The 19,559-nt window shown below is 35.5% G+C and overlaps 1 protein-coding gene across 8 annotated transcripts in view; it reads left to right on the forward strand.

Moving 5' to 3' along the window:
• LOC138707363 (ATP-dependent helicase brm-like) overlaps positions 1 to 19,559 on the forward strand; it is a 233,327-nt gene that overhangs the window by 169,765 nt on the left and 44,003 nt on the right. For 7 of the 8 annotated variants that reach the window (XR_011334196.1, XM_069836649.1, XM_069836650.1 and 4 more), the window contains one exon: positions 15,597 to 15,874. Coding sequence is in view for 6 of the 8 variants with exons in the window: in XM_069836649.1 (XP_069692750.1) it covers positions 15,597 to 15,874 (278 nt within the window). In the remaining 2 variants the exon portion in view is untranslated. Of the gene's footprint in view, positions 1 to 15,596; positions 15,875 to 19,559 lie in introns of those variants that run through there. The other variant, XM_069836654.1, reaches the window with a different exon arrangement.

Genomic DNA, 19,559 nt, shown 5'->3' on the forward strand with positions numbered 1-19,559 from the left:
TCACTAGCTTTAATTGCTGTCACTTTGATATTAAATTCCAACACAACCACCATTTAGATGTCATATTTCCAGGAAGGCACACATTAGAAATATATATCTAGTGCCAGCAATTTTTACATAAGAAATTGTTATATGGACAGCTTGAGTACAACTTTTGGTGACATCATGCACTGCCAGAAAACTTACGTTTCTGTTTTGGTTCACAGCTGGTTGCACGAATAAGAGTAATCACTGTCAATGTGTGTTACACTCACAGGTAGTCCTCTGATTCATCTACTCATGTCACATTACTGTCGTGTCACTGTCTCTACTGTTGCTGCTTATTGTGAATGAAAATTCTTGTTCCATAAGTCTGTGTTCGAGTTCGTCCACGTGACTTAATACATTCTCCCATTCATTCTGACTTAATTTGTTGATACTGTTGGTTAAACAGAAGTTCGATGTGGAGTTCCTGCTTCTGACCCACTGTTCAACATCTACACATATTAAGTAAAATAGGTATGGAGGATGTCTGGGAGGATTATAGCTGTTTTCTGACAATATCTAGTTGATTAAGCATAATTTGTGTGCCAGCTTGTAAATTTGATTAAATCATACAGATTTGTTTTTGGTACAGTGGTCCCCTCCCCCCAAAAAAAAAAATTAAATAGCTAGCTGGAATTTTCTAAGTCTTAAAAAACGAATTTGCACATGTGCGAGAGGGCTTCCAACTGTGTTCACAAGACAATATGTTTTTTAAAGGATTATATCTTAATAGTTTCAATCTAGATATGCACTAATTTTGCCTCTGTCATCTTTTCGTCATGAGTTCTAATCCCATCATGACAAAATAATTTACTTAGGAATATAATTACAATAACCACTTTCATGTGTTAAAATGAAAACTGAATTTGGATGACCTATTTGACTAGTTTTATCTTCATGTCAGCAAAACAACTGAAGAAACCAGAAGAAGCAAGGACGTCACTATTTCTAAAGATGGATGACACAAAGCCGGAACTAGTCAACTAGGTAATTTACAACTTAATTTTCATTTTAACACATTAAAGTAGTTATTATAACTGTATTCCTAAGTGAAATTAAGTGTTAAAAGTGTGTAATCAAGACGTATAAAATAATTTAGTTCTATTTTTAGTATATCTACAGGGTGATTCACGAGGAAAGGTAAAAAATTTGGGATGTGAATTCTGAAGCCATTCTGAGTCAAAAAGTTCATATGAATATAGGTCTGTTTTTGAATGGTTACGGAGATATGGTTCTTCGATTTCACAAAAACTTCTGGGATTCCATTTTACTAACTCGCATTTAGAGACAGCTAAAGGACAAATTTGAAGTTTATATTCATGTATGCATACATACCTAATATTCTAGGTCGATGTTTTCGCACATTTTCAGAGGTATCTTCTTCTGCTTCAATGCATCGTTGCGCTTGGGTGTGAATCGCGCTCATCGCTTGGGAGAGTTGCGCATGGCTGTTCTTTATGCAGCGTGCAGCATCCAAAACACGGTCGATTAGCGCCTCTCTCGTTTTCGCCTTCCTTTGGTATACCAAGTCTCATCCAACCTCATAGACAGTAAATACTCTTCGATATGGTACTCTTCTGTTTGGAAAGCATCGTTCATATTCAGCGATGGCACGCAAGGAACTTCCATCGCACAAACCATAAACATACACAATATCGGCGTATTCTCCAGTCGAAAATTTATAAGGCATCTTGAAAAACACAACTTAACACTTCCGATAACTGTACCTGTATAACTACTGTACTGTAAGTAACTGACTGAACTGCTGTGAACTGATATGCGATAGTGTATTTGTGTTATGCGCGGGATCTGTGTCATTACATCAGATAAGGGCAGGTGATAGGACATTTGTAATGCCCCATCACCTGGTTTGTGAGGTAAATGAACTTATCCACGTCGTTCACAATGCGGATTCCAATGTTACGTCATTCATTGCGATCCGTGACCTTGTCTCACATCTCACGTCAGCAGCATATGGTAATGTCTGATTTACATTGGGGTGAGATGTTTTACCAAAAAAATGCATCTAGCTCCGCCATCGTTCGAAAATGGACCTATTTTCATATGAACTTTTTCACTCAAAATGGCCTAAGATATCGTATACTACATTTTTTACCTTTCCTCATTAATCACTCTGTATGTAGTATTATCACATTAACATTAATTTAGCTTACCTAAGAACACACTAAATATTTCATGAGTATTTACTGTATGTTAGTTAGTTTTAAGACAGAAAATGGTTTTTGGTTTTCATGTCTGAATTCAGTAGGTGAATTATTGTCTATTATGTTTCCTACAGTTTAATATGACTTAATTTATGTCATTAAGCAATGAAGTAACATGTATTCAAACTAAGCTGTCATAAGCATGTTTTCTTTTTGAAATGTATATTTTTAAGCTCTTATGGCAGAGTAGCAGGTTTCATATCATCATGATAAAAAGGCATTCACTACAGCGTGTTGTCGTAGCTCATATGCACAGTATGTTTGAGCTCTAATTCAGAGGTCTCAGATCGAGTCACTTGCATCTATGTTCATACGAAGCACCGCATGTCGCACTGTCTTTAACATATCCCCTAGTCCCGCACTGAATTGCAAAATGAGATCTGTTATAAAATGGTAGCAGCTGTAACAGAGCACTGCACCTCCCACTGGCTGACCTTGGTACCAAGCTGCAAACCTGCAAATTGGTCTTCCATTTTCGTAACCTAGCACTCATTCTGTTGAGAGCTTGCTGACAGTTGTGTTGAACTATTTCATTATCATGAAAAATGGTGAATTAATTATAATTAGTATAGTTTTTATTAGAGGTCCATTGTGGGACAAACACTGCATTATTATTATTATTATTATTATTATTATTATTATTATTATACAAGAATATGAATCAACAGGAAATTTCCATTAAAATATTTTCCGTGAGGTTTAATTAAACATGAAATACTAATATACATTATCCACATATTACACAAAATAGGATTTTCGAACTGTTGGGAATATGCTTTGCTTCTTCGATGAATCATCCTTTGGTTGCAGATACTGGCTTGTTTCTCACTTCTGATGCATACCCTCCATGTCAATGATAGATTTATGAAGAACGCATATTTCTTTTATACACTGGTCCAAAAAAAGGTTTGCATATTACAGAATATTTTATTTCTGGATTATATGTGCCACAAATTTCTATGTATTTCTATTACATGTCAATTGTTTAAAAAAAAAAATAAATAAATTTGTAAACTTCTTACACACACACACACACAACGAAAGAAGAATCTGTTTTAATTTGCAACAAAAATCCAAATGTCATTGATTTGACAGAACAAAACAGAAACACATCTTGAGTCAATTTAATAATGTGTGTGGCCTCTACAAAGTCGTAGACATTTCTGGACATGACGTGGCATGCTGGTATCAGATTCCTTATGGTTTTTGAAGAGTATGGACGGTTGGCAATTGCACTTTTCAGAAGGCACCATGTATGTTCTACACAATTCATATCCGGAGAAGCTGCTGGCCAATTCATTCTATGAATTCCATGTCTCTGCAAGAATTTATTCACAGCACCGGCACAGTGGGAATGGGCATTATCATCCATGAATGTGAATCCTGCTCCAGTAACAATGTCTCGAAGAACATTGTCCTCTTATTTCTGTGCATCCATGCTGGCCTGTATGTGAACTAATGGTGTGCGATGTTCCCACATGACTTCTGCCCAGAACAGTGCTGAACCACCTTGCTGCCGGTAGTGTTCAGCCATACACAATTCATTGTAATGTTGACCATTGGATCTCCGTTGTTATCTGGTTGGAGGCCAATCCTTCATCTGTAAACAGTCCAGTTTACATGGCCTCTGGTCCATGTTACATGTTGTGGAGTGAGTCAAGGAATCCTTACATCGTGCAGTCAATTTCGTACTGTTTGAGTAGTCCTGCGAAGGTCCCTCTGTAACTGAGTTGCAGTGGATGTAGTGTGTTGCCGTGCATAAATACAGAGATACTGGTCTTCCACAGTGGTCGTCCTGCTCTGTGTCTGTCTGTTATGGAATTAGTCTCCTGGAATTTCTTCCATATCCCAGAAACGTCACTTTGGTTACAACCTATGATTCCTGCTATCTCCATTTGTGCCATACCTTGCTGTCTTAAAGTGACTATTCTAATACGATCTGCTGCTAATAGTGTGTGTCGTGGCATTATTGTAATGTAAACGGCAACCTCTCCGACCACTTTCATAGACCAACTCATTTGAACTGTAGCTTGCCACGAATTGACTTAGTGCTTCAAAAGGTAAACACATGAAACTTGTTTCAAAGATCATAAAAAGGCAAGATAAAATACTTTTTTCTCTGATGTGGATCTTATAATATGGATTCTATGACAATATACAAAACTTTTTTTGACCAGTGTAGTATTGCCAGCAAGTTTTATATCCATTGCTATTGTTCTCAAGAATTTCCCATTTTAACAATGCCAAACACACATTTTACTATTCATCTGGCACACGATAAGCATTATTAAAATATTCTTTGTCTGAATCCAGATCTTTTTCACTGTAAAGTTCAGTTAAATGTTTCAGCAGTGGGTAAGCCTCATTGGCAATTTTAACATATGGCATCAATGTTTCAGAACCTTCAAAACGTCCATCTTCTGATAAATTGAATTCACCATTCATAAGTTTTTTGTAGAGGGGAGTTGCTTTAAATGTGCTCCCATCACTTTGATTTCCATATCCTCCAACTTCATTATTTATAAATTTATAATTGGCGGCAAGTAACTCTTGAACCACTATGGGGAAATAATTCTTATATATTATTAAACATGAAACTGGAGTCATGCGGGCAGCAGATTTCTACATGTTTACTATCCAAGGAGATAATGAGGAAGATTCCAAATATTGTTAAAATCATCGCCAATTTTCTTGAAGTCCTCTGTAGATGGTACTTTCATGTGTACACCTTGTAAAGTGTTCTATAGTACAATAAGGACTTCAGAAACAATAATTGCAACTGTTGATTTCCCCACAACGAAATAAAATGTCAGGCTTATGAAAAACTAGCCCATTGATAAATATTTGAAATGGAATAATGTTAATAAAACAAGTCTGTTAATTGTTATTAATTAAATTAATAATCTGGTATTTTTATAAAAGTTAATTTTAAAATTAAAGACTGAAATGAAATAATTCATATAAAATGCCAAGTTTAGTAATTTAATAAATTAATATCTTCCTATTCATTTTTATAGGTCATGTTGTAAATGCCCAGTGGAAGGAACTGCAAGAGACGTTAAAAAAAAAAAAACTTGCAGTGGAACCAAAGAAGAAGTCTGGTGGTCCTGGCTATATCGTTAACATAGACAGGCAATTTTTTCAGTCCCTTCTCTGTTTCAAAGATCAATTTGTTCCCAGAGAGTTGTCTAGGAATTTTTCCTCTAATGAAATAGAAGAAATATTTGATGATGATGATGATGATGATGATGATGATGATGATGATGATGATGATGATGATGATGATGATGATGATGATGATGAAGAAGAAGAAGAAGAGACTTTAATTAAAGTAGACGAGGTAAACAGCAATGCAACCATCAGTTTGATATATCAATTCCATCTGTATTATTTGGTTACACTGGAATCTATAGCACCAAGCTCTTTGAAAAGAAAGGTCAAGTAGGAAGTATTGGAGAGGGTTTATTGAGGGTGGGGCAAGACAAGCTGGAATGCCTAAGAAGAAAGAAGGAAGGACGAAAGCAAAGAGAAGCTGATTAAGACGTTTCATTTTTGCCACGTGTGTTCAAAAGCTGCATTTTTGGATTCAAGTGTTAGAGTTTTTAGATAATAATTTTCAAGATAATTTTCCCGTAGCTGGAAACAAAGAAACTTCAGCTAATCACGAACCTATTCAAACAGCAAAGAATATATCAACCCTCAAATGAATGTCAGACTTTTAAAGACAGAAGTGTTGCTGAGGTACTGTACCTCCTGAGACAAGAGAAGGTACTGCAGCGAGTACTTACAATTTATCTAATTTCTATAGTCATCAGTTACTGCAAGCACCAAATTCTGAATATGAAAGAAACATACTGTATCTCATTTACAGCCTACTTTCAAGTAGTTACGCCAAATGTATGCTTAAATTGAAATACATATTCAATAACTACAAATTTCTTTCTTTTTTATAATAAACATTACATCAGATTCTAAAATTTGTGTTTTATTTTCACGTACCTAAATACCAACATCAGTAGCTCTTCGGCTGATATAAGCTCAAAATAACAGTTTTTTTGTTATCAACTTGATTTTTTTTATTTTTTCTAGGATAAAATCGAATGTAGTAATTTCCATCATCGTATTAAAAAACCTATCAACTCAGCTGACAGCGGACTCTGTTAATGAGCATTATGCAACATATGGAGTCAGTAGGAAAAGGCTTTATGTTATGAGTGTTCCAGTTCTAAAGAACAGTTCTGAAATAACAGCATAATATAATAATCGACCAAATACTCATATTATGTTGCTTCGGAACAAGTTCAGTTTCCAGAATTCCAGATCATAATGCAATTCAAAACATGACAGCTGTTACAGTCGGGCCTTTGTGTAGTAAAGAGAGAGAGAGAGAGAGCGAGTGCGTGTGCTGTGTCCACCTCACTTGCGTGCGGGTTCCGTATATTGCGGACAGATAGCAGGACTGTGATCCATTTTCAAGTTGCACACCACTTTGGTGGGCCACGCTATGCATGTTGTGTATCTGTGGAGAGTTATGTTGTGTACTAGGGTGAGTGCATGTGTAAAATTTGTATAAAATGTGAAACACTGCAATGGTTCGATCATTCCTTCTGCTAAATAAAGGATATTAATACACTGTGATATTGAGGTTAGTTGGTCTACATTTGCATTATTATGTTACTGTATATAAAATTTGTAACACAATCCAATACAGTATGTATATATATATATATATATATATATATTGTTTTCTTCATTGGATATAACAAAACAATTACTTTGGAATAATAGTAGACACAGTCTTACAATTTCAAATTTATATAATGTTATGTTTTATTTAACGATGCTCACAACTGCAGAGGTTATATCAGCATCGCCGGATGTGCCAGAATTTTGTCCCGCAGGAGTTCTTTTACATGCCAGTAAATCTACTGACATGAGCTTGTCGCATTTAAGCACACTTAAATGCCATCGACCTGGCCCGGGATCGAACCTGCAACCTTGGGCATAGAAGGCCAGCGCTATACCAATTCGCCAACCAGGTCGACTCAAATTTATATATTCTTGTTGCTATATTAATAGGAAACAATGTAACTGAAGCTGATTGGCTAATCAGAATGATTGTTCCCCATGTCTATCATAGACTCATTCATTGTGGATGTAGACTGTTCTCGTGCTGAGATTCAGCTAGAGATTACAGACTTACAATGTGATAGTGAATTACAGTGAAATATAAAAGTAGGAAAAAAGTTTGTGTGATTTTTTTTCTCCAAATTTTTCGTATGTCAGATTTCTCAGGCTTCATCAGCATGCTTCCTGCATACTGTAAATGTTTGGATCCACCTACATATGCGAACAGTTGCTTTCCTTAATGAAAATACGCAAATCTAACCAGAGAAGTAATTCATCTGACTACAATTCCTGAAATGCCCAGATCATCGTGCATAATATTGAGCAATTAGTATGCAAGAAAGGGGTCCAAAAACCCCGTAAAGCTAGCATTATTGAAGATCAGTCAAATATTTTCAGTAATGGCCCTTTAATGCATTTGTGTTTGTTTCATTTTAAGTATTGAGTACTATTTAAATATCATTTAATGAAAGATGGAGTACAATATTCACTGTAACAAAGTTCAGTAATATCAATATAGAGATAAGCTTTCAGTTGCCATGTTTTGTAACTTTTTCTATCACATATTTTGCAATGAAGGACACGTGTGAAATGCATTAACTAATATTACGTTATATTATATTTTATTACAAAATATTATGAATGAAAAAATAAAAGTCTAAAATGCAGTATTTAGTTCTATTCAGATTTCATGTCATCCCTTAACTAACAATTAATTGGTTTAATACCAGTATTAGGCATTCACATTACTTTAAGTTTACTCGTAATTTGATCAGTATGAGAAACAATAATTATCACAAAAAAGTTGCCACTGCAAACCTCTGACAGTCTTTTTTTGTCAGCACTGTGCCCGTTGCAGCAAAGCATTAGTGAAGTTGGTAGCAGTGCAAGTGATTTGATGGTGACTGTCTTAAATCATTATACAAGTGATGAAATTGTCCATATTATTGCTGTCGTTTTTCATTCCTGTGCCACAAAAAATACGTAATTTTTTCATTGAGAGCATACAAGGGTGATCCCTATGCTGTAACTGTACCCATTTATAGTTGAAAAAAAAATCTTACCTCATTTTTCCACATAGTCCCCTAGTAGATTTATGTACTTCTCCAACATTTCCACATCTTCCTGGAAGAAGGGCTGCCCAGCCTCTGCAAACCACTGATTTATAGACTGCATGACTTCATTATTGGATGAAAATTTCTTCCCATGTAGGTGTTCTTTGAGTTTTGGAAATAGCCTGAAGTCGCTGGGTGCCAGATCTGGTGAATAGGGTGAATGGTCCAGCAATTCAAATCTTGCTGTCGAAATTGCAGCCATTGCAACTAAGGACTTGTGACTTGGAGCATTGTCTTGGTGGAAAAGAACCTTTTGCCTCAACTTCCCACGACATTTCTCCTTGATAGCATCCACAATTTTTCAATTAACTTTGCATAAACAAGGCCTGTTATTGTGACTCCTTTCTGCAAATGGTCTAACACTTGGACATCCCAAAAAACAGAGAGTAAAACCTTGCCTGCTGATGACTGCACCTTGAATTTTTTTAGGGGTTGGTGAATCCTTATGTTTTCACTCCATACTTCGTATTTTGGTTTCAGAGTCATAGTGCTGAATCCATGTGTCATTCATAGTCACATATCGTTCAAGAATTTTTATATTTTTTTTACTCTAAAATTAGTTGACTGCTGCTCACAGAGCACTGCTTTTTGTCGTTTTTGCTTTGATGTTAACATTTGAGGCATCCACCTTGCAGTTATTTTTTCATGCCCAATTCGTTTATTACAATATTGTGCACACAATGATATGAGAAGCCTGATTCCTGTAGTATATCCCTGATAGTAATTCGTCTATCTTGCAACACTAAATCATGCACTTTATTGATGTTTTCTGGTGTTGTGACAGTTCTCGAAGGTCATCTTCGCACGATATTCGCTCACATTTAAACATTCGACACCACCTTTTTACTATACTATAAGATACAGTAGATTCTCATAAGGTACATATATCTTGGTGAATTTGAGATTGAGATATTCCCTTCTTTTGCAGGTATTTAATCACAGTTGTCTGCTCTACACGCCAATTTCGCTACTGACGCAGTATCTCCGGCCACTCTAACATCTACAAGCGAATGTGGACATATACAGAATTGCAACTTGGCATGTAGCCATAACACATTTCAGTTATTTGTGTGCCACAAAATAGAAATTTTAGTTCAACTAGAAATAAGTCAGGGCCTCAGCATAGGGACCAACCCTTGTATGTTTTGGCATTTCAACAAGAATGCTTCAGTTAGATTTTTGCTCAATTAAATCCAATGAACTTTGATTTCAGTTTTACTAACAATATATACAAATATTTTTTATATCTATAAAACAATAGTAATTACAATTACATTTATATTTACATTAATATTAATCATCAATATATATAATAGTTAACAATATAGAAATCATAACCCACGAAAATATTTATAATGCAGAAAATGAAATAATAAATTCGCTAATAAAATTATGTAACCAACCATAGATTCAGGAACCTCTTCTACAAAAAAATTTTGGATGGTAGATCTAACAAGAGTTTTATCTAAATAGTTAGTAAGAAATGTTCGCCAAAATTTCTTGGCTCTGACCACTACTTTGAAACTAAAAACATTCCAGGTGTTTCTTGTTTCCTGATACAAATGTGGTGGTGGTGACCCTACAAAGACTTTTGTAATAACTGTTATTATTTGTTATGTATATATGTATGTACGATTTCCCCAAAAAAGAAGGAGATGTCTCTTGATGCGAAAGTATTAAGTTCTATAGCTTGATTCACTTGATTTCGACATAGCCGTGCAGGAAGACATCTTGCCATGCCTGCATATTTTCACCCTATTCCAAAGTATATACCAGTCAAAATGTTATGTTATCTGTCCATTTCTGGTACAGGTTATTGATTACATCTGTGATCTTTCATCTATTATGAAATGATGGGAGAAACTATGTGAAAAGAATTGTTATTATGAAATGACAAATGTAGGACTGTAACAAATAACACTATAAGGGCCACGAGAAGAGTAACAAGGACCATGAAAAAGAAAAAAGACAAGGACCAGGGCAATGATCATGAAAAGAACCAGAACCATGATAAGGACTACGAGAAAGACATCAAGGACCATGACATGGATCACGACAAGTACCATAAGTACCAGAATAAAGGTCATGACATGGACCACAATGGAGATAAAGATAAGTAATATAACATCGATCATGGCAAGGATGATGAAAGGACCACAATATGAATCGCGATAAAAACCAAGAAGACTATAAGGACAAAGACCACAATAGGGATCAAGATTATAATGAGGAAGACTACGATAATGACTAGGACCATGAAAGAACAACAAACACCACGATAAGGACTATGATACACAGGAACAATAAGGACCATTACAATGGCAAAAAAACTCATGATAAGGACTACGAGAAAAAGAAAACAAGGATAATGATAAGGAACATGACAAAGACAACAAGGACCACGAAAAGGAAAAAGACTAGGAACGCAATAAGAATCACAACATGGTCCACAACAAGGATCAAAATAAGGACCACGACATGTACTAGGATGAGGATCATGACCAGAACCATGAAAGCACTATAATAACCATGATAAATACCATGATTTATAAGGACAAGACAAAGACAAGGACCATGATATGGGCCACTCAAACACCATAATAAGTGTCATGATAAGAACCACGACTTAGACCACAAAAATGACCATGATAATAATGATCACAAGGACCAGAACTACGATAAGGACTATGAGAAAAACAATAAGAACCACGATAATGGCCATGAGGGAAACAACGATCTTTAGAAGGACAACTACAAAGACAAAGAGAAAATTAACGACATGGATCACCATAAGGAACACTACATGGACAATGACAAGTACCGTGATAAGGATCACGAGAAGCACCAAGGTCATGATAAGGACCATAACAAAACAACAAGGATCACGATATAGGCAAGGACATAGACAACAAGAATCATGATAAGAAAAATGACAAAGACTACAAGGATCATATTATGCTCCATAACAAATACAACAAGGACCACGATAAGGGTCATGAGAGTGACAGCAAAGACCAAGGACCATGAAAGCAATGCAACAAAAACCACGATAAGGATCACAATAACAGCCATGTCATGGATCACTATAAGAATTACAAGGACCATTATAAGATCAACGACAAAAACAAAGGTCATGATAAAGACCATGGCAAATACAGTAAATACCACGAAAAAATTAGTTAGTTAGTGGGGTTTAAAAAGGGCGCATCAGCTACTATGGCTATTTGCGCCCTTATCTAAAATTCTCTCACCATGATAAAGGTAATGACAAAGACAACAAGAAGAACAATAAGGACAATTACAATGACAATAAGGAGCATGATAAATACAGCAAGGATCACGATAAAGAGCATGACAAAGACAAGGGCCACGAAAGGAACATGGCAGATACAAGAATCACTAGGACCACGAAAAAGACAAATATAAGGAACACAATAAGGACCACAGCAAGGAAAAAAGAAAGACAAGGACAATGGCTGGAACAACAATAAGGACCACGACAAGCAGCACAATAATGATTGCAATAGGACGAGACATGGACCATGACAAGGACAACAATATGGGTAACGACCATGACCAGAACAACATGGGTCACGACCACAAGGACAAAAGAAAGACAAGGACAATGGCTGGAACTACAGTAAGGACCATGACATGGACCACAACAAGCAGCGCAATATGTATTGTGATGGAGACCATAATATGGACTACGACAAGGATCACAGTATGGGTTACGACCACCATAAGGACCATGAAAAAATGAGGACCATGACAAAGACAAGAAGCAGCATGAAAAGGGCCATGATGTCATCAAAGACAAGGATCATGACATGGACAATGCTTGATAAGCACCATGATAAGGATTATGTCACGACCAAGACCATGATAAGGTCCATGTCGAAGGCAACAAGGACCATAAAGACCACAACTCAAAAGGTACCAAGATAAAGACCACAACAAAGAAAACAAGGATCACTTTAAAGATCACGACAAAAACAAGTATAAAGATAAGTACTGTGAAAAAGACAAGGAGCACAATGACAAGGACCAGGATGAGAGGTTCACAACAAGCACTATTGTCCTGTCGTGGTCCTTATCATGCTGTTGGTCGCTGTCAAAATCCCAATCTTGGTCCTTGTGATATAACATTGTTTGTTACTATTTTGAAATGACACTGACTGTGATGATACCAAAAGGCTGAATAAATGCTTGTCTCTCCACTCGTCTTGGTGGCTCATATGATTAGTTTTTAAATGTAATTGTTATTGCTATTTAAAATCAATCTTAATGCTTGTTGTTAAAAACATTCTAAATTTCACTGTTATTATTTTAAAAATTACCTCATTTAGAGTGAAATCGTAAGATCTAAATTATAATATTATTTGCTAAATATGTTACAGAGTCACATTTTTTTTTTTATAATTAATATATTCATTACATTTCTATATCATAACTTTTAATTTTGTATCTGTGTTCTCACTCTGCCACTTAATCCCAGGAATCTATAAAATTCTGTTTTAATGTTATTAAGGAAATAAAAAGAATTGCCGATATAGGGCTCGAACCTGCTCTCTTCTGCATGATATACAAAAGCTTTAGTCGCCTGAGATATTGAGATGTGACGAAATGGTTGTCTTCTGTGAGGCATATCGATCTTGTCATGAGGTTACTGCACGATTTTTATATATATATTTATCTAGTTTTGCAACACATATATTTTTGCAGTTTCGGAACTAGTTCCAACAACAAACCAAATAGAGTGGATTTAAATAGCTCAATTATGTGTGCTTTGAGTCTCTGATCATGTGCATTGTCTTCTATCTTGGACTTAGAATATTCCAGCATCTAAATCTTTTTTGGGGGGACTGTACATACATATGGCACATTATTTCTCATTATTCAAATTAAAAAGTGATTTCTATTTTTCGGAATCAACATTAAATTTTATGTAAAAATTTCAATGATTAATTTCTATTATCAGGCATTCAGAAATTATGACATTAAGCAAATGTGATTATTGTAGTATTTGAACAGTGCTTGAAGTTAATATACTCCACAGATATACAGTAACATGATAGTGCAATGAAGTTTTGTGTGTTGTGAAATTACAAGTAATACAATTCATAAAACTATTGCAATATACTGTGTAGTGCAGGGGTTCTCAGCCTTTTGAAGATTGTGAGCACCGGCTCAAAGTAATACTAAATGAGCAATTCAATAGGCCTATATGAGTACATAAATAAAATGAAAAATAAACAAATTTATTTTTAAAACACTCACCAGGATAATGATATATTTGAACTTCATTGTTATTCAAAATTTCAGTGATATCCAAGGAGAAGTTGCTTGTACCTACCTACACATAAACAATCCTATTTGAATTAGTTATTCGCGATCTTGCCTTGTTCTTGAGGTATTTCATAAGTGAGAAAGTTTTTCGCTTAGATACGTTGTCACGAACATGGCCAAACATGTCAGAGAAACAGTTCACAGTATTTGGAGCCGTTCTGTAACTTCTGCTCCCCAAAGGCTATGAATTTCTCCTTTTAAGGCAAATATTTCATCGCTGAGGACTGGAGATCTATCAGTTGAAGTTTCACACGAGCAGCCATATTATTCTTTTGAATAATTTTGATTTTTCTTATTAATTCCACACTATTTAAAAGGGTTATACACAATGAAATACGTGAAGGCCTATCAGGTCTCTAACATATTATAATGGAAAGATAGAAACACTAATTATTTCAGTGAGCACTACAAAGTTTGAATTGAAAACAGAACCTCAGGGGCATTCATTCTCGCGAGCACATTTTAACTCACATGACGAGAGCACCAAATGTCAGTAAAGAGCACCATGGTGTTCGCGAGCATCAGGTTGAGAACGTGTGGTATAATGCTTATTGATTCTCTTGATCTGAAACATTTAGTTTTTATTAATATGAGGTCATTAAAATACGATTTTTACGTTGTACACTTTGATGTGAAGGGTTTACCTATGTTGCATATGTTACACGAAAGGGAAATTTTTAATTCTTTTTATGTAATGTATGAAAGTGGCGGAGTTTATTTACTGTCATATTACTCTACATTGCATTATGTATATGAGAAAGTAAAATAACTACATATTTTTTTCAAATCCAGTTTTCTTTGTGGTTCAGTTATCCTCTGTACATAGTGCAGGGATTTTCTTAGATATGGAGAACTATTCCTGCACTTTTAGTAGTGATTGGATGCTTGATGCAAGCTCACCTGCTCAAAACTGGTTGTTTTAGACTTAAGTCAGTATTCCTTATCCAAGAAATACCCTGTAGGTGGAAAAATCCATGTTATAGTTGGGCTTTGTGTATTATGATTGTTACTCTGTATGCATAACATGCTACATCAACTACTGTGCTGAATTGACAGTGGAGTGGAAATCAAATGGGATTGAAAAATGAGTCTATGCTTATGGCCATTCGTTTTGTCTCATGAGACCATTACTAGCATATCAGGTTTCATAATCTGAGCAAACTGTGTTAGATATGCACAGGAGCAGATTTGCTTGGATATGCCATTATCTCTATTGTCCGCTTGTGATATTCAGTATTTTCCTCAAAATATATTAATTTATATAGCATGTGCAAAGATATTCTCGTCTGACGAAGATGTATTTGTATACATGGATAAATGTAGCATCTTGTTCCCATTCAGCATACACAAGTGATCTAAAAGTACTGCCTTTTTCTCTTATTTCAAAATAATGTGCATGGATATTGGCTATATTACGTGGGATTACTGTCATTGTCTGTTCCACATACAGATTAGATTGAAAAATGTTAAACATATCATATTCCTTACATTAAGTGTAATTTCTAATATCATAAGATTATCATTTCCGTAGCAAATTAAACAGATTTTGAAGAGAAATGTATGTTGGAGTGTTTTGGATTTAGTTTCAGGATGCACAAACTTCTGTAAATGTTTTGTTTATATTTTACATTCTGTGTTCCAGTCTTCATAACCAGTAGAGGACGATTAATATTACGTTATATTCATGGTAATATTAGTTTAATTTGAACATAGTATGTTAGTTACTTTCAGATTAATTATTTTAATAATATTTCAGGCCATTGATGAAGGAGTTGAAGAGGAAGAAGAAGAAGAAAAAAAACCGATGAAAAAAAAGTTCCGCAAACGGAAACGTAAGGATGAAGATGATTCTGTGAATGTGAGTGGTGTCAGTTCATCATCATCAACACAGCCAGCTGTTGCAATGGCTTTAGAACAGACTCATGCAAAGAAACGACGTGGACGTCCACCGCTTGAAAAGGGATCTTCCTCCAACAGCAAACTTAAGAAACAAATGAGAAAACTAATGAGTATTGTAATTAAGTATACTGACCGGTAAGTACTTCCATTTTGTGTTTTATTTAATGCTATCTTTATGTACAGCCACATAGCCAACTGAATGCCAAATGATACAGTTGCTGGCGTAAATTCAGCTTGCATATAAAGCACAATAATATGTTTAAAATTAATCTTGATGTGAAGAGCTTACATTTGTAAGTGTAAATGCTTGTTGGCTGAGAAATAGATAGTAGAGATAATAGTAATATAAGTCAACCAAATTCATGCACTCCATATGTGAATGGTAGCCTGTTTGCCTGCCAAAATAGTATTCCATGTTTGATCCCTGGCCGTGACTTTTTTATTATTATTCTTACATTTTTGCAATTTGAACCTGCATTACTCATAATTGTATGTTTCTTGAATACATATTGAGAAAATTATTATGTAGCCCTGAAAAGGGCTGTTTTGAATGTCTATACCAGCGGTCGTCAGTACAGAGCACCCTGGGGCTAGCATCTCTTACCCACAGAGAACACAGTGCACCATGGTGCACTTGTAGCTACTAGCAGGTAGGCTCTCTACCTCTTCCTGCTACACGACGGGGCACACAGATGGCTCCGCTTTCCCTTTGCACATTTCAGCGAGTGCTGACGACCACTGGTCTATACAATATGAGCACCAACTTCTTTCTTGTGGTCGAATGGAAAGGGATACATTAATCTTCAATACTCGAGGAAGCATATTATAAAATGTAAATTGAGGCACTTAGAAGCAAAGTGATACAAGTGATATTTAATAAGTTTTGAGACAAATGACTTTGAAGTCTAAAAGAAATTAAATAATATGTTACAGGACTATGTTGCTGTATAATATGTTGGCACCTAAATTTAATGCCTCATCTGAATAAGTCACATCTCTCTCTGTTTCTGTAGGCCTCCTACCACGAGTATTCCTTGAACTTCCCCTTCCACGTCCACGTCGTGCAGTCCTTATTATAGGCCCCTTCTCATGCTTCAAGTCATGAAAGAAAGAGTGGTATATGGATGGGATGAATTTCTTTAGCTCTTGCAAGTTGCTCCACTTAGCAAAAGTTATCCTTATTGGATCACTGTATAGTTGGTCCAACTCAGTGTGTGCAGGTCTTCCACGAAGATGTTTCGAAAAATCAGCGCTATAATATATTACCTCTCTCCATTATGGCAAAAACAGAAGAAACGCAACAATGCACTTGTATTAGTTTGCCTATCAGTCAAAACTCTGTAAGTGTTGTAATACAAGAGAACAGCACTGACAAGAACTGCACTTATATTACTTTTTCTCTGAACAGGAGTGACATTAAAGATTTAGAATATACACTTATCTGAAATTTAAAAAAAAAAATGTTATTTGTATCACTTTTTCTCTGAACAGGAGTGACATTAAAGATTTATCTGAAATTAAAAAAAAAATGTTATTTGTATCACTTTGCTTCTGTGTGCCTCAATTGTCATAACTTCAACAATAATTTACAAAGTCTAGCTAGAATTTATATTTCTTTAAATTAAATTTGTATTTTTCACAACTGGAGTTATTGCGTAACTTTAATGTAAATGTTTAATGACAGACTATCAAATGAAAGAAATTAAATTTTTGTAACTTTATGAACGAAACACAAAATAAAGCTCATTCAAATGTTTCATCTTCATAGAGTATGAACATCCAGAATGCAGGACAGCATAATCTCTCAATTTGTATCTCAACCAATACACCACGAGGTGCAGACAGAATCATTTGATAAGGATATTATTGTTCTGTAGCAATGAGCTTTAATAGCACAAGTCCTTTTATCAAAGTTAAAATCTCTTCGAGGGTGAAATCAAATTGTTGATTCTAACAACAAAAATGCGCCATAAAAAACTGGTCGCTCAGATAGGTAGATATAGTAAACATATATGGTACCGTCATAAGCAGGTCTATGAAAAGTTAGCAGAATAGTATAGCTGTAGAGAGAGGGATGAAGTAATGTCCACCTGTAGTTGTATGTAAGCAACATGGATACTTTGTAATGAAAGGAGAGGTGAAGTGTTCATTGTGCAACGTTTCACATCTGCTAACACAACAGGCGCATATTTGAAATAAGGTATACTGTATTACTAAAATCAACATTAAGTGATAAAACAGTAAGTGTTCTCAAATAGTCCAACAAGTGCACTGCTGCTGTTTCATGTGGAGTTCGTGGAAATTTCTATTTGGTCAATAATCTTATTCAAACAAAACCGCAGTCAAGGTGATTCCAGTATTACTTAAAAGGGAACCTCCCCAACTGGGGCACCCTGATTGTAATAAAAAATGACGACCCAATTTTGGGCCCACAAATGACGTGGTAACAGGCATTCATTGCACTTTTTTGTTGTTTATGCGAAGTTTGATTGTAATCATTTATTCTCTTTGTGCGCTATGCAGGGTTAGAAACTCCATCTTATGGCTGTCGCTTCACAGCAAGAAACATGCACAATGCACAGTCATATCCCTTCCCTTGTAGCATTTCCGACTTCAGCATATATCAATATTTAATTATGAGTCTGTAAATCCTATCAATGTTGCGAATATTTTGAAACAAGAGGTTGAAAATGTGTACGGTAGGCATAATATTGTGGAAGCAGGACCGAATGTTATATTTGCAAGTGAACTTTTAGCATAAACAAGTGTGATGATGGTATGTGGAGTAAAACATGTCAAACTTTGGAGATGAACAACAATTCTGAGAATGAAAATTATGATGTTTCGGAGGAGGTATTGTAGAATCACAATTCCAACCGAGTTCTTCCACTATTGAATACAAACCATCAAGTCTCGAGAAGAGAAAGCTCCCTGCAGCATCAGACAAGAAGACAATAAGCAAATGCAGGAGAATCAAAGATCACTATGAAAACCTCAAAGCAAAAGATAAGAATAAATATTCTGTTACATCTACAGCAAAAATGTTTAAATGCTTAAGGCAATATGTCAGGCATATTTAGGACAGGGTAAAAAAAGGAAATGGTATTCGCATTCAAAATTTCCAACCAACACTGTCTGCCTCTTCATGACTACAACCTGAAATGGTAGGCAATAATACAATTGCAAAGCAAAGAAAGAATACAAAGCAATAGCATTTGTGGAGATGTATCAAATTCTTACTTACTTACAAATGGTTTTTAAGGAACCCGGAGGTTCATTGCCGCCCTCACATAAGCCTGCCATCGGTCCCTATCCTGTGCAAGATTAATCCAGTCTCTATCATCATATCCCATCTCCCTCAAATCCATTTTAATACTATTCTCCCATCTACGTCTCGGCCACCCCACAGGTCTTTTTCCCTCCTGTCTCCCAACTAACACACTATATACATTTCTGGATTCGCCCATATGTGCTACATGCCCTGCCCATCTCAAACATCTGGATTTAATGTTCCTAATTATGTCAGGTGAAGAATACAATGCCTGCAGTTCTGTGTTGTGTAACTTTCTCCATTCTCCTGTAAATTCATCCCACTTAGCCCAAAAAATATTTTTCTAAGAACCTTATTCTCAAACACCCATAATCTCTGTTCCTCTCTCAAAGTGAGAGTCCAAGTTTCACAACCATACAGTGCGACCAGTAATATAACTGTTTTATAAATTCTAACTTTCAGATTTTTTTTGACACCAGACTAGATGACAAAAGCTTCTCAACCAAATAATAGGCATTTCCTATATTTATTCTGCGTTTAATTTCCTCC

The sequence above is a fragment of the Periplaneta americana genome, chromosome 10 (assembly GCF_040183065.1).
Source record: "Periplaneta americana isolate PAMFEO1 chromosome 10, P.americana_PAMFEO1_priV1, whole genome shotgun sequence".
NCBI classification, from domain to species: domain Eukaryota; kingdom Metazoa; phylum Arthropoda; class Insecta; order Blattodea; family Blattidae; genus Periplaneta; species Periplaneta americana.